A 15,269-nucleotide genomic window follows, 5' to 3' on the forward strand; every position below is an offset into this window, starting at 1 on the left:
TGAGTATCATTTGAGAAAAGTTGATACTGAAAAGCATAAGCAGTTCAGTTAATAAGATATCAGCGAAGTCTGTGGGGCTCTGTTGTGAAACAGATCAAGAAAAATGGTGTTAAAACCTGTGGTTAATTTAAAATGGCAAGTTGAAAAATAAATAAATCTTGAGCGACTATGTAAAGTGTAAACAACTGCAATGAGGTCACCATATTTTATTCTTAGTGAAACGAAAAACATACGAGATGTGTTAACTGAGAAAAATTGATTTAATTTTAAGCAAAAAGGGCCTTTTAAATATGATGGCAACATGTCTCAAAGCTGGCACAGAGTCGTGTTTGCCACTTTGTAGCATTCCCTCTTCTTTTAACAACAGTCTGTAAACATGTGATGAGAGCAGCTGCGAGATTTGTCTGATATTGGAATCTGGCTACTCATAATAGCTGCACAACACAGTATCCATGTTCTCAAAGCTGCTAGATCTCGTGCTTGTACAAATACCATCTATTTAAAACAAACAAAACCCCAACACCCCACCCCCATTTTTTTAAAATGAAAAATAAAGTTTTATAATTAGCAAAACATCACAACACTCCATTTACTTCATTTCAGAGATTTTTTTAATTTTCATTTATGTTGCAACATCATCTTCCTCTTCTGCTTCTGTCTACTCAGGAGATGAGAATCTGCCAAAGAACAGGATGGACTTGGTCTCATTATATCTGATGAAGAAGAGGAAGGGGTGATCTGCTGTGAAGTGTGTGTCCGGTATAAAACTCTCCAGCTTGATCACAGCACCTGTGGCTGCAGTGGCCTCTGTGCCCTCCTCGTTCACCTCCACAAAGGCCTTGTGGGCCATCGTAGACAGGAAGAGCCCAGGTTCACCGTTCATGCCAGACAGGTCAGCCCTTCCTGCACAGAACACGTTCTTCATACCCAGTTTAGCCAGAGGATCATTCAGTTCGTAGTCTTCCTCCAGCTTGAACTTTGGCAGGTGAAGGACAACTTCTGAATGGGTGCTCATGTTTTTCCTGTCGGTCCATTCATTCAGCCTCTCCTGTGTTAGCTCCTTCTCCAGCTGGAACACAGTTAATACATTTTGTCATATTTCTTTTGCTCATATTTAAATTCATTTTATCCATGAAATCAGAAGCAGTCTGTTAAATGATCAAATTTAAGTAAACAGAAGCGAAGCATTTGTGTAAATGACCTAATTTGGCCAGACATAATTTGGTAATGTTGACATGTATATTTATATAGGCCAATTTCCTTCAGGGTCAACCTTCAGGATCAATAAAGTTTTACTGAATTGAATTGTTTTGGAACTACTTTGGTTTTATTTTGAAACAGGAAACTAGCGCAAAACACAAGATGAAGGTTTGTTAATAACGTGGGTTTTACAATATGGCCTTACGAAGACAGATCATCATTTTGTCTGTATTAATTAATACCCGGCTGACAGTGGCACGAGTTTTGATAATGTTACCTTTAATGTAATAGGTTATGTGCAATCAAGATGTTGTTTAGAGTTTTTGTAAGCTATTAAAGTAAGAGCAAAGCGGTTGAACTGAAGCAATGTCATAAGAGAATTTTAGTTTCTAGTGAAAGGACTTACCACCCTTTGATTATGTAGGATTGAGAGGTGAAAAATATGCATAAGATTGATGATATAAAGTGTAAATTTGAAGTTCATGTTATAGTTAGTGTGCAGGAGAAATGAGTGTTTCCTTAATATTTTAATTTTATGGTATTAATATGTTGGGTTTTTGACAGCATCTTTACCAAATGTTTCAGTGAACCACACCTCTAATAAAAATTCTGTGAAGCATCAGTATAAGAGACCATCATTCAATCAGGGATGGTACAAGAAGAGGTTTTCGTGGCTTTTCCTCACAGGAACTTGTTTCTAGGCTGTGTACCTTCAGCAGAGGGCCTGAGCCGTCTGAGGACTCCTTAGGCAGCAGAATGAACATGCTGAGCTCATCACCCACATAGGGCAGCTCTAGGATCTGCAAATCATGGTCAGCAATGTAGTTGTAGGGAAGCTTCTTCCTCTGGTGCATCATCTGGACTGGTACGGTCTCATTCTGACACACAGGAAATCCAGGCGACCAGATCATGTTATCATAAAGCTTCTGATGGTGTTTACCTTAAACATTTTACAGTTTCCTGTATTCAGACTTTGTGTCCAGAATTTGTAACCTTCAGTTAAATTTCTACCTGTCTGATTTCAAAGGGCATCTCTTTGGTGTTTGGCTCTTTAAACGGGTTCTTCCAGTTGCCCTTGAAGTAGACAGCATTGACCAGAGCCAGTCTGGTATCTTTGTTGACTGTTCCTGGCTTCAGAAGGTCTTTTATCTTATCTGAAAGGAAATACAGAAACAACAATATTTCATTATAATCCACAGAGGATGCTAAAATGATTCCCTGCTGTTCAGGCTGTGGAAGATGCACATTCTCACTTTCTGTCTGCTGCTCGACCCAGCTGTTGATCGCTGCTCTGCACGCCTCTGGATCTCCGATGAAGTCAACAGTTATCGGGTCTGCCAGGTAGTTCCTATGTGTGACGTCAATGAAGTCCTGCAGAGAGCAGACATCTGTTTATTAATCCAGTCTTTGTAATGAAGAACTTTATGAAGAGAATCATTGATGTGGACACTCACTGGGAGGAAGTGGGCAATGTTTTCTCCATAAAGACGGTTGGCTAGTTTCAGGATGTAGGATGCAGACGGTGAGTTGATTTCAGCGTTCAGTTTCTGGAAGTTTGCATGGACGCCTTCACCTGAGCTGAATGAGAGGGCCTGTGTGGCATTGAAGACAAAGACTGAAAGGATGTGACACTGAGCCTGAGCGACCCTAATGTAACAATTTATGGTCCAAAGGCAGAAACTGGACAACTTTATTCTTTCAGCATCAGGTTTAATAATAACCTTTAACATACTGTCAGTCTCACTGAACATCATGCTCTCACTCACTACACTGTTTGTAGGTTTTATGGACTCTGATGCCATTTATAAACACAAATTGCTGATGTCAGACTGGGAACATCAGTGTTTTGGCCACATAAACAAACCTTTTCAAACACGTAACAAAACCCCAAAAGTTGAATTCTGTCCAATCATAAACCTACTGAAAAGAAAGTTTATAAGACAGCACTAGTCTCACAAGGTGTGAATTTTTTCTGAAAATATAAATATATATATAAAAAGCAAAATAAAAAACAAAAATCAGAACAAAAAGCAGTCAGCCACATCTGACAAGACATTTAAAGTTTCACAGGCATGCTGGCTGATTAACTGATGGTGGTGCAGGGAACAAGTGACAGTGAGCTGACCTGAGTAATCTGAGCTGCAGTGTCTCCTTTGGCTCCCTCGTAGACCGTGGCCAGGGCTGCGCCGATGCTCAGAGGAGAGACAAAGATGTTTCCAGCAGGGTTTGTCTGGCTCAGAGTGCGGAACAGGTCCAAGGCAAAGGCTGTGTTTGAGCTGCTGACGGCGGACATGGCTGATGTTGTTTTCCTGTAACATGCAAACAACAGTTTAAACTGCAACAACATTACATATCAGAAACAACAGAAGACTTTATATTAAAGCAATGAGGGGGAAAAAACAAAACACAACACACTTCAGGAAGTAACACCAGCACTGCTGGGAGAATATAGAAAATCACCCCAATCATCTGCCAGCTGTGCATTTATTTTAACAACCTGAGCTGTTTTCACAAAGCTGATTTCTGTGACCAAACTCAAAGATAAGAGAACGATAAGTGAAACTCGTAGACACATAAAACGAGGATGAGCACAGGAATGAGGAAAGCGTGTAAATAAGGTTGGTGGAATAAAGAAATGCGGTCCTACGGAAGACGATCAGGGCTTTAAAAACAAGAAGAAAAAAGTGGGGACTTTAATCTCAGAATTCTGTAAGAAAGCTCGTCCCCACTTCTTTCTGTTTCCAGTGGAATCCTCTTCTGGTGATGGCTTATTTTACAGAGAACAGCATGACTAGATCTCGTGTGTAAACCTGAACTCGATCGATCGCCTCTGACGGGAATGGCTGATGGGAATGTTTCAGAGAATGAAGTTCCTGTAATGCAGCTCATCGGTTATTCATTTAGTTCCTACGAGACATGGAGCCTGTTCTAAATAGCACATTTTACAGTCTGGCTCTAATCTCGGACTGTAAGTTGAACTCACAGAACAAAGTGCCTCCTCTCCGATCTGATTATTATTCTCCAAACCAACGGCCGCGGAAGGCTAAACATGGGGATACTGACGACATGCAACAACAACGCAGGAAATGCACTTCTGAGCTACTGTTCTCTTTATTCAACCATTATACTATTCAAACCACACATCAGTAGGGGAGACCGGGGATAGTTGTAACGTGGGTCAGTTGTAACACTTCCAGTTTCTCCAATCAGGGCTAAGTTTCAAATGATGTGACTCATCCTGTGCATGCCCAATTCAGTTCTGCTATCACATGTGAAAAATCAGCACATTTTGTCAAACACAGACAGTTTAACATGAAAAAAAGTAATTTGTATGCCAAAAAGTAAGTTTTTCTACTTTATTTCAATGTTTAATAGCATTATCTGCTTTGCAGTTAAACTCATCAAACTTAAATTATGTTATTTGTATGTCTATGGGGATATATTCTATGTAGGTCTTTAGAGCTAGTGTTTTAGCCGTTGGCTGTAATGTTAGCTAGTTCATGGCTATAGGAGTCTGGGTCAGTTGTAACAGCAACAGTCTGGGTCAGTTGTAACAATAATGCAGATGTTACAACTTACCACACTATTACTTTAACTGATATTGAACAAGTTGGGGCAACGACATCAGCAGAGAGAGGTTCACTGGTCGCTTTTGTATATGTGGTTAATGCCATTGGCAACACAATTCCTCCACTGTTTGTGTTCCCACACATACATTATGCAGACCACTGTGTCAGAGATGGACCAGTAGGAAGTACTGGTAGTGGAAATAAATCAGGATGGATGCAAGAAACAGATTTCGTCATCTTTCTGAAGCACTTTGCAAACCACACAAAGGTAAGCCATGATAAAAAAAAAAAAATAATGGGATTGCGATGCTGGTGAACAACTACATTTTTTCAGCTTCATTGTTATGTTTAAAATTGGTGCAAGAGTTGTAGGTTATAATGCCCACTGAGCCAATGAGGCCAAACTCAAGGAAGACCAACCAAAATTAATGAAATATTCAGTTGCAGGAAATTCCATAATTTGTCTTTTTTGGGGGGCTGGAATATGTTCAAAAGCTAGATTTCTGCATTCTGGCAGACACACACACACACACATTTTGTCAGTACCCTTATTTCATTGTGTTAGATTTCACCCCAGGATATGTTACAACTAACCCAGACTATGGGGTTAATTGTAACATTTCACTCTTTGTGTTTGAGGCCATACCATGCAATGGGTAATTGTGCTGCAGAGAAAATAGCTGCACTATTTAATAGCCGACACATGTAAATACTTTGCATTACATTTTGAATCCACTACCTTAAACGAGCTCCAATTTACAGACAGAAATGTCAAAAATAGTGATGGGACGTTCTGTATCGAGGCTTCGGAGCGTGTGTCGAGTAATGGAGGGGGCGTTTCCGCGAAGCGCGTATCGAGGCTTGCTTCATTTATGGGAGGAGCTGAAAATGATGACGTCCGAAGCCTCGCTGCCCGGCTGTACCACGTGACTGGTTCATGAAGCGGTTCGAACTTTGCCGCAAATAATCATTTTCCATACTGCCAGCATAAATATACACAGTATACTGCCATCACTACAATATACATGTTTTACACACTCCTTTTGTTGTTGACATTTACAGGCTGTGTGCAAAATGCCACACTCTTCAAATTCATGCCAGCTATTATTTTTACGTCCAGTAGGTGTCCTGCTAGAGCAAATGAAGCTTCATGAAGCTTCGCGTTGGGGTGAACCAATTGGATGAAAAGCTCCAGTGCTTCATGGGGCTTCATCTGCCCATCACTAGTCAAAAATGTTACAACTATCCCCGGTCTCCCCTACATGGGACCCAATATAAAACAAATGCACAGACTCCACAAAGAAAGATGACTGGCACTCTCAAAGCTTTACACCAATTATTATGCCAAATTGCGATATCCACCCGCAGAATCAAACACACTGCGCATTCAGTTGCGGTCAACAGAAAGTTTTACCCCATGCTCACCATACCTCTCTGCTCATCAAACAGCAGGTGCGCTGAACAGGTGAGTGCAACAACATTTATTGCCCAATACACACCCATGAGTCACGCCCCACGACCGTGCACCAATGCAGTGTGTGCATTTTAAACCAACCCTCTTAACCCCAAAAAGGAAAAACTCACATAGGGGAGACCGGGGATAGTTGTAACATTTTTGACATTTCTGTCTGTAAATTGGAGCTCGTTTAAGGTGTGGTTTGCAAAGTGCTTCAGAAAGATGATGAAATCTGTTTCTTGCATCCATCCTGATTTATTTCCACTACCAGTACTTCCTACTGGTCCATCTCTGACACAGTGGTCTGCATAATGTATGTGTGGGAACACAAACAGTGGAGGAATTGTGTTGCCAATGGCATTAACCACATATACAAAAGCGACCAGTGAACCTCTCTCTGCTGATGTCGTTGCCCCAACTTGTTCAATATCAGTTAAAGTAATAGTGTGGTAAGTTGCAACATCTGCATTATTGTTACAACTGACCCAGACTGTTGCTGTTACAACTGACCCAGACTCCTATAGCCATGAACTAGCTAACATTACAGCCAACGGCTAAAACACTAGCTCTAAAGACTTACACAGAATATATCCCCATAGACATACAAATAACATAATTTAAGTTTGATGAGTTTAACTGCAAAGCAGATAATGCTATTAGAAATTGAAATAAAGTAGAAAAACTTACTTTTTGGCATACAAATTACTTTTTTTCATGTTAAACTGTCTGTGTTTGACAAAATGTGCTGATTTTTCACATGTGATAGCAGAACTGAATTGGGCATGCACAGGATGAGTCACATCATTTGAAACTTAGCCCTGATTGGAGAAACTGGAAGTGTTACAACTGACCCACGTTACAACTATCCCCGGTCTCCCCTATTGCTCGTACAACATATGCACATACGTACATTCCTCTATAAAATACTCCTGTGTTCTGGCCCGAAATGTTTCCTCATTGCTAACTGGTGTTATTGTTTCTTCGTCTGTTACATCATCCAGGACCTGTATCTCATGATGCCCTCTTGTACCTCTGTTAGCCGGCTAACATCCTTCAAGGCTTTCCTGATTCTGGTATCCAGCTTTCTTCTTCTTCATGATGGGCATTCTTGATCTTCAGGGTGAGTTTGTTTTTCGAGCAATGAATATGTTAAATCTAAAAACAAAAAAACAAACACAAACAAAGAACAACACTAAAATAATTTTTTTTCTTCATTGCTGATAGGAAGCATATTGAAGTGATGGTTATTCTTAAAACTTTTAACTTTAACTGTTACAGATGAAAGTGTCATATATTAAAAAATAACTAAAATCATTCAATAACTGTAAAACAGCCAAAAGTTCTCCTTTCCATGAAAGAACAGCGGCACACATAGCTGCATACAGTGTGGGAGTGATGGAGGTTTTAGAGTGTCAGCAGATGGCGATAGAGAGCTTGTGAGAGGGCCCGGCCTCTCTGTGGAACCGTAATCTTTTTGGCCTCACAGTATTGTGTAGAAGTGAAACTTTTTGCAACCATAAGTAATGCTAACTGCTGCCCATTAAAAAGAATGCAGGTTTAAGGACATTGCAGTGCACTGGCTTTTCATTTCAGACCTCTGTATCCATGTCCATATTTTATCATGTCTTAGTTCCAGCAAATACTTTATTGCCAGTTTGAGGTAATTAATGTGAGTCCGTTTCTTTCAACGGCAAAAACGACTTTACTTTTTTTTTTTTTTTTTTACATATTTGTGTCTCCCATGAGGAGTTAACTATTTAGTGCAGTGCCCACTGAAATTGATCATAAGACCAAAGTCATAATTTCCATTTTGTTGAGATGCCCTGCTCTCTCTATCAAAATTCCTCTCCTGATATTGCTGCACCTTTACCTCTCTCAGTGCACATGGATCTATTATCATATACAAACTGATTACCAGTTCTGTCTCTCCTTCATCTGCAGCTGATTCTTCTCATGTCAAGGCTGTATGTATAAAGCTTCTATCAGAATGTTAAAGTGGTGTGCTGTATGTTGCTGTCTACAGCCTGAGGAACATAAAAATAACAGCGGCTCCTTGTTGCTCATTTGGAATGCATAGTCCTTCCTGCTTGACTCATTGGAAAGTTTTCCAGTGTATTATCTAGACTGCACTGAGGATAATTACGGGGGAATAAACACAGAGGCGTTTGCCATTTTCTGGACTTGAACGCAGTCTGAGAGAGAGAAACTTTATTGACAGCCACTGATATATACACATGTACATCACTTGCCAAACACAATGCATGTTATAGGCTGTTTCCATTTTCCTTTATATACTCTGCATTCATTCAAACATTGAGCCTGTGTGTTGGCAATGCTATATAATTATGTGTTTTAATTGAGAGCATATTTGTTTTAAATGAATGTCAACACTGTCATCCCTAAGATGTGATTTTTTAGAGAAAAAAAAAGTTTGGAAATTCTCAGAGTTGTGTATTCTTGTGAACTTGCTTTATGTGGCCTTGGTGTTTCAGGTATTTTCATGCTCGGTTTACCCAAAGCAAATGCAATGGTCAGTCACTCTTTTAGCACCAATTAGTGATCAATTTAAATATGACTGCAATATTTTTCTAGCAAACCCGCACTCAACATAAGTCAGCTCAATACTGGCATCAATAGGCCAGTATGTTAACGAGCTCGCATTTTCAGCCTGGTCATTCCACAAGCTTCCCTTCATCCCACTCAGGTTGCGGCAGCTTCACGTTAATATAGAAGCATTTAGTGAAATGACTGCATTGTCTTACTGAGAGACTTCAACTCTCATGTGGGAAACTACAGTGAGACTTCCAGGGGCATGATTGGGAGGAACCGTCAGGGGCCGGCAGTCTTCCGTGGCCTACCTGCCCGTTGTGTCCATGTGCGCTGTTTTTGTTTGTGTCGTCGAAGCGACCTCTCAACCCAGAAGTGTTCCGGTGCTGGAGGTAGCTGCACCTGAGCTTCAGTCAATGCTGGATCATTGAGTTAACCCTCATCAGTATGGCCGTGATTGATAGTGTTTAGAACCTCGTGTCACGATGGGGTACGCTGGTGTGTTTATGGAGCGGACCTAAAATCAGACGAACAGTAACGAAAAGGGAATGGCTGCAATCACAGCATTGTAAGATGGTGAAAGATGTACCCTTAGGCCCCCTCCTCGATTCAGAGATGGTCTTTCCCTTTTCACCCAAATGGTCTCCTTGACTCCACGCTTAAACCAGCGTTCTTCCCTTTGCAGCCATTCCCCAACTGTCTGTGAATGGTACTCATGGCCATTGATCAGCGGTCCTTGATCAATGAGCTTTGATCAGTGGTTTTTGATCAATGTTCATGAGAATTTTCATACTAATGATCTAGAAACTGACCTCCCAGGCCATTGTTCATTCAGTGGTGCTAGTTTCAGTCATTATGCAAATGTACTGTTTATAAGATTGGGGAAACCTGCAGTCAGCTGAGACTGAGGAAGTCACTTGAAAGAGCGATGAAATGTTTCTCCCACTGAAAACGCTACGTTCAGATGAACAGAATCAACTTTTTGGGATTTACTTACCTGGATGATTGAGCGTGCATCAAGACGTTCCTTTTGATTTGGTTTAATAATATGCTGCAGCAGAGAGAGCACTCTGGTTAAACGCCAAAGGCAGCGCACAAGGCAGCGCCCGTCTGAAGATGGGCACTGCCTTGTATGCAAAGTGACAAAACATACAGACAAAGACATTCCACAACACTTACACATTGCCACATCACATGGGCCTATACCTTTAGCTTATCCTCCCTGAGAGAGTTATGACCTTGTTTTTTACTTAACCGTCACCTAAAGATTAACTTCCTGAAGCCTCCTCCTTCCATGAGTAAAGGAGAAGGAGTTCCACTATCTGTCTAATCCCCACAACGCCTGGATGTCTCTAACTTACTCACAATGACCTAACTGTGTTTGTGTAATAAAGCATAAAACACATATGTGATGCTATCATATATGTATATAACTACATGACACAAAAAGTGATATTACTACCGTATTACTAAAGTGAAACATTTGATCATAATAAAATAAAGAAATTTGTATCACACCCACCTCCTCAGTCATGGTGGTTATCATGATTGCCACTGAAATAGTTTATCAGCATTCGGGTTTTTAGGTTTTTCATTTCAAAATTATGTCAATGTGTGTTGTGCAATTTCAGATTTCTGCTGAGGGGGCTCAGGGACTTATTTGCTGGACCTAGATGCCCGAGGCTCTTTCATAACCACGACACTGCTTCAGCGACAGGCAGGATTCATATGTTTGCATCATCCTTGCACACTACTGTGTCACTGTTTCCTGATAGGGAGGTACATTTAGCATTGCTTTCATATCCTCCTGAGAACCAGCTTATTCATTTATTTCCTGTGCAATGGACATTTGTTTTTAGTCTGTCTTTTGACTCATTTGAGATATCTTACTATGTCCTGATCTACTAAATAGAAGCCATCCTGGGCTTCCCATTGATATCTGATGTGTTTGGGTGGGTGACAAAAAAAAGTTCAATGGAAAGATTCTTTTGTACTCGGTTCTGAGGATGATATATCCACATGAGTCATTGTATGGAAGTTCATTCAATCCACCATATTGAGCCTTTTATATTAAAATCCATTGTGTAATCTCTCCTGCTGATTTTCTGCAAAGTGTAACTTCATAAGTCTATACAGGTTTTGCTTTGTGTAGCCACATGTGGAGTTTCTGTGCATGTTAATGATTAAATGCTGCACATCTTTCTTTGCTCACTGTCCATTAAATGTTGTCTGCGTCACCTGCTTGGCTGTCTGAATCCCACATGTCACATGTATTCAGTCTTGGCTGTCACTGTCACTTGTTACTGTCGTTACTGCAGTCCAATCATCTTCTTGCCTGCCTTCTCTGAACCATCAGCCTTTGTGCCGCATGGTTTAAATCTGTGCTCTCCATCATTTTCATGGATTGTATTTGCAGGGCTTCTCCTTCATCTACATAATCTGGACTGGACAGGTGACTAATGATGTCATGTATATCTGTAGTGTGTGCTACAGCCCTGCAGGCCTGAGCACCATTTGAGAAATGTTGATACTGAACAGCGTAAGCAGTGGAGTTAATCAGATATCAGTAAAGTCTGTGATGCTCTGTGTTTAATGTATAACCCCAATTTCAAAAAATGTTGACATACTATGTAAAATGTAAAAAAAAAGAAGTCTGCAATGATTTTCCCACATTTTATTCTCAGCAAAACACAGAAAACACATCAGATGTGTAAACTGAGAAAAACTGATAATTTTGAGTAACGAGCATCATGACTGTCTCAAAAAAGTTGGTACAAAGCGTTTGCCACTGTGTAGCATTCCCTCGTCTTTTAACAATTCTGTAAACATGTGAAAAAAGCAGCTGCTAGATGCTTTTTGTGATATTGTTACTGCTCATTTTTCATTGTGGCTGTAATACCTGCAGTATGCAATTTAGCGTCATCATGGTGTAACATAAAAGGCCTTCTCTGACAAATATGCTGCTGTAATAACTGCTGCTTCTGTCTACTGAGGAGATGAGAATCTGCCAAAGAACAGGATGGACTTGGTCTTATTGTGTCTGATGAAGAAGAGGAAGGGGTGATCTGCTGTGAAGTGTGTGTCCGGTATATAACAACAAGCGCTGATCATAGCAGCTGTGGCTGCAGCGGCCTCTGTGCCCTCCTCGTTCACCTCCACAAAGGCCTTGTGGGCCACCGTAGACAGGAAGAGCGCCCCTTCACCGTTCATGCCAGACAGGTCAGCCCTTCCTGCACAGAACACGTTCTTCATACCCAGTTTAGCCAGAGGATCATTCAGCTCGTAGTCTTCCTCCAGCTTGAACTTTGGCAGGTGAACGACAACCCCTGAATGGGTGCTCATGTTTTTCCTGTCGGTCCATTCATTCAGCCTCTCCTGTGTTAGCTCCTTCTCCAGCTGGAATACAGTTAATACATTTTGTCATATTTCTTTTGCTCATATTTAAATTCATTTTATACACGAAATCAGAAGCGGTCTGTTAAATGATCAAATTTAATGAAGTAAGTAAGCATGTTTCTAGGCTGTGTACCTTCAGCAGAGGGCCTGAGCCGTCTGAGGACTCCTTAGGCAGCAGAATGAACATGCTGAGCTCCTCACCCACATAGGGCAGCTCCAGGATCTGCAAATCATGGTCAGCAATGTAGTTGTAGGGAAGCTTCTTCCTCTGGTGCATCATCTGGACTGGTACGGTCTCATTCTGACACACAGGAAATCCAGGCGACCAGATCATGTTATCATAAAGCTTCTGATGGTGTTTACCTTAAACATTTTACAGTTTCCTGTATTCAGACTTTGAGTCCAGATTTTGTAACCTTCAGTTAAATTTCTACCTGTTTGATTTTAAAGGGCATCTCTTTGGTGTTTGCCTCTTTAAACGGGTTCTTCCAGTTGCCCTTGAAGTAGACAGCATTGACCAGAGCCAGTCTGGTATCTTTGTTGACTGTTCCTGGCTTCAGAAGGTCTTTTATCTTATCTGAAAGGAAATACAGAAACAACAATATTTCATTATAATTCACAGAGGATGCTAAAATGATTCCCTGCTGTTCAGGCTGTGGAAGATGCACAGTCTCACTTTCTGTCTGCTGCTCGACCCAGCTGTTGATCTCTGCTCTGCACGCCTCTGGAGCTCCGATGAAGTCCACAGTCTTCAGGTCTGCCTGGTAGTACTTCTGTGTGGCTTCAAGGAAGTCCTGCAGAGAGCAGACATCTGTTTATTAATCCAGTCTTTGTAATGAAGAACTTTATGAAGAGAATCATTGATGTGGACACTCACTGGGAGGAAGTGGGCAGTGTTTTCTCCATAAAGACGGTTGGCTAGTTTCAGGATGTAGGATGCAGATGGTGAGTTGATGTCAGCGTTCAGTTTCTGGAAGTCTGCATGGACGCCTTCACCTGAGCTGAATGAGAGGGCCTGTGTGGCATTGAAGACAAAGACTGAAAGAAAGGATGTGACACTGAGCCTGAGCGACCCTAATTTATGGTCCAAAGGTAGAAACTGGACAACTTTATTCTTTCAGCATCAGGTTTAATAATGGTAAATGGCCTGTATTTATATAGCGCTTTACTAGTCCCTAAGGACCCCAAAGCGCTTTACATATCCAGTCATCCACCCATTCACGCACACATTCACACACTGGTGATGGCAAGCTACATTGTAGCCACAGCCACCCTGGGGCGCACTGACAGACACTGGCGCCACCGGGCCCTCTGACCACCACCAGTAGGCAACGGGTGAAGTGTCTTGCCCAAGGACACAACAACCAAGACTGTCCAAGCCGGGGCTCGAACCGGTGTTGTGCCAAAAAGTGATTGTCTGCCAAAAACTGATTTCCGGTATTTGCCAAAAAGCGATTGCTCATATTTAAAGTGCTATAAGTAACTTGTTGGGCTATAATATGTTAAACATATGTCAAATGCATCCCTTATGGATGACATAAAGTCATCTTGAGTCACAAACAACATTCGTGTAGCAAGATACAAGCCGCAATCAGTTTTTGGCAGCGACTTTTATATAACCTTTATTTATGCAGTAAAAAAAAATCTCATTAACATTAAAAATGTATTTTGTAAGAGTAAGTTGCCCAACAGGACAGCAGAAATGGCAGCAAATATTACAATAGTTCTGTAAAAATATTTTAAGTGGGGATAAAGGACCGGATTGGTTATAATGTAAGTACAAGTTGTAAAGATACTTAAAAAACAGATAATGTTTTAATTCTTTATGTAACCCCTTTGTATCCCCTGTTCACCGAAGTCTATTTACGAACATACGTAAAGATATTACACATAAAAAATACACAGAAACACTGGAAATCAGTTTTTGGCAGACAATCACTTTTTGGCACAACACCGGCAACCTTCCGATTACAAGGCGAACTCCCAACTCTTGAGCCACGATCGCCCCGTAATAACCTTTAACATACTGTCAGTCTCACTGAACATCATGCTCTCAGTAACTATACTGCTTGTGCGTTTTATGGACTTTCATGCCATTTATATAACATTCTAGCTTCATATGTTATTTACATGATGGTATATTGTTAGAACAATGAATTTTTGACGTTATAACGTGATATAGTTCGATTTTTCTTTTGCCTGGGTGGCAGCTCAACGCTTCCGTAACTGCTTTTAAAATACAACGAGGGCTTGAAGTTGCAATCATGCTGGCTGATCAACTGACAGCGCGGTGCAACTAACAAGTGACAGTGAGCTGACCTGAGCCATCTGAGCTGCAGTGTCTCCTTTAGCTCCCAGGTAGACCATGGCCAGGGCTGAGCTGATGCTCAGAGGAGAGACAAAGATGTTTCCAGCAGGGTTTGCCTGGTTCAGAGTGCGGAACAGCTCCAAGGCAAAGGCTGTGTTTGAGCTGCTGACGGCGGACATGGCTGATGGTGTTTTCCTGTAACATGCAAACAACCGTTTAAGCTGCTACAGCATTACCTACTGGAAACACAACAGAAGACTTTATATTAAAGCAACGAGAAAAAGTGACTTTTTCAGGAGAGCGCATACAGACAGAAACCACCGCCCAACTCACTGAAGCTAAGACACCGGACACGGCGCAGCCCGTTTCAGAAACTTGTCAACAGCGACTCGCTTATCTGAACTACAAGCTACTTTATTCCCACACACATAAAACGAAGACAAATCCAGCAGAATACCCGATTTACAGGGTGAGATATTAGTCTAACTGCAGTTCTTTGCTGGGTGTAAATAAAGTTGGAGGATTGAAGAAGGACGATCCTACGGAAGAGGAAAGGGCTTCGGAGCGTGATGTCACGAGAGGGGGCGTGGCCAAGTTTTGGTTTGCAGGTAAACAGAAACAAATGATCCCTGTTGTCTTTGCTTAATGATTGGATTTGGTCCTGACAATCCACATTGCTGGCATCGTATCTTTCAACATGTGTGTGGGTCGATTTGAATGATCCAGATGTAAGTGCAGCCACTCAGCCTCTACTGCAGATGTGTCACAAATTAATCTTGTAGTAAACTATGGC

At 41.3% G+C, this 15,269-nt stretch overlaps 2 protein-coding genes across 4 annotated transcripts; both read right to left on the minus strand.

Moving 5' to 3' along the window:
* Window positions 1-588: 588 nt before the first annotated feature.
* LOC147309746 (leukocyte elastase inhibitor-like) lies at window positions 589-6,280 on the minus strand. 2 transcript variants are annotated; one of them, XM_086270322.1, is made up of 7 exons: window positions 6,200-6,280; window positions 3,326-3,509; window positions 2,655-2,792; window positions 2,454-2,571; window positions 2,212-2,354; window positions 1,911-2,078; window positions 589-1,069 (listed from the first exon to the last, which is right to left on the minus strand). In XM_086270322.1, the coding sequence occupies exons 2-7, from the start codon at window positions 3,491-3,493 to the stop codon at window positions 659-661; spliced, it is 1,146 nt and encodes a 381-aa protein (XP_086126448.1). In that variant the 5' UTR covers window positions 3,494-3,509; window positions 6,200-6,280; the 3' UTR covers window positions 589-658. The 2 variants fall into 2 exon arrangements, with proteins under 2 accessions (XP_086126448.1, XP_086126447.1); XM_086270321.1 differs by having other exon boundaries at window positions 6,195-6,226.
* Window positions 6,281-11,431: 5,151 nt separating this feature from the next.
* LOC147309747 (leukocyte elastase inhibitor-like) lies at window positions 11,432-15,053 on the minus strand. 2 transcript variants are annotated; one of them, XM_086269443.1, is made up of 7 exons: window positions 14,810-15,053; window positions 14,488-14,671; window positions 13,046-13,183; window positions 12,845-12,962; window positions 12,603-12,745; window positions 12,302-12,469; window positions 11,432-12,168 (listed from the first exon to the last, which is right to left on the minus strand). In XM_086269443.1, exons 2-7 carry the CDS (start codon window positions 14,653-14,655, stop codon window positions 11,758-11,760), a joined length of 1,146 nt encoding a protein of 381 aa, XP_086125569.1. In that variant the 5' UTR covers window positions 14,656-14,671; window positions 14,810-15,053; the 3' UTR covers window positions 11,432-11,757. The 2 variants fall into 2 exon arrangements, with proteins under 2 accessions (XP_086125569.1, XP_086125570.1); XM_086269444.1 differs by having other exon boundaries at window positions 14,934-15,038.
* Window positions 15,054-15,269: the final 216 nt, after the last annotated feature.

Source organism: Aulonocara sp. 'chitande type north' Nkhata Bay, linkage group LG17, assembly GCF_057382095.1.
Source record: "Aulonocara sp. 'chitande type north' Nkhata Bay isolate Kocher_YH1m ecotype deep benthic linkage group LG17, A_spYH_male_GT1.1, whole genome shotgun sequence".
NCBI classification, from domain to species: Eukaryota; Metazoa; Chordata; class Actinopteri; order Cichliformes; family Cichlidae; genus Aulonocara; species Aulonocara sp. 'chitande type north' Nkhata Bay.

Excerpts from the sequence above, each read along its gene's own strand:
- LOC147309747 (XM_086269443.1), bottom strand. The coding sequence starts at position 14,655 with ATGTCCGCCGTCAGCAGCTCAAACACAGCCTTTGCCTTGGAGCTGTTC. Across the intron at positions 12,963-13,045 it reads ACACTGCCCACTTCCTCCCA|GACTTCCTTGAAGCCACACA; the intron begins GTGAGTGTCCAC and ends TGCTCTCTGCAG. Across the intron at positions 12,169-12,301 it reads GCTCAGGCCCTCTGCTGAAG|CTGGAGAAGGAGCTAACACA; the intron begins GTACACAGCCTA and ends ACTGTATTCCAG.
- LOC147309746 (XM_086270321.1), bottom strand. Across the intron at positions 2,355-2,453 it reads GGTCGAGCAGCAGACAGAAA|ATAAGATAAAAGACCTTCTG; the intron begins GTGAGAATGTGC and ends ATTTCCTTTCAG. Across the intron at positions 1,070-1,910 it reads GCTCAGGCCCTCTGCTGAAG|CTGGAGAAGGAGCTAACACA; the intron begins GTACACAGCCTA and ends ACTGTGTTCCAG.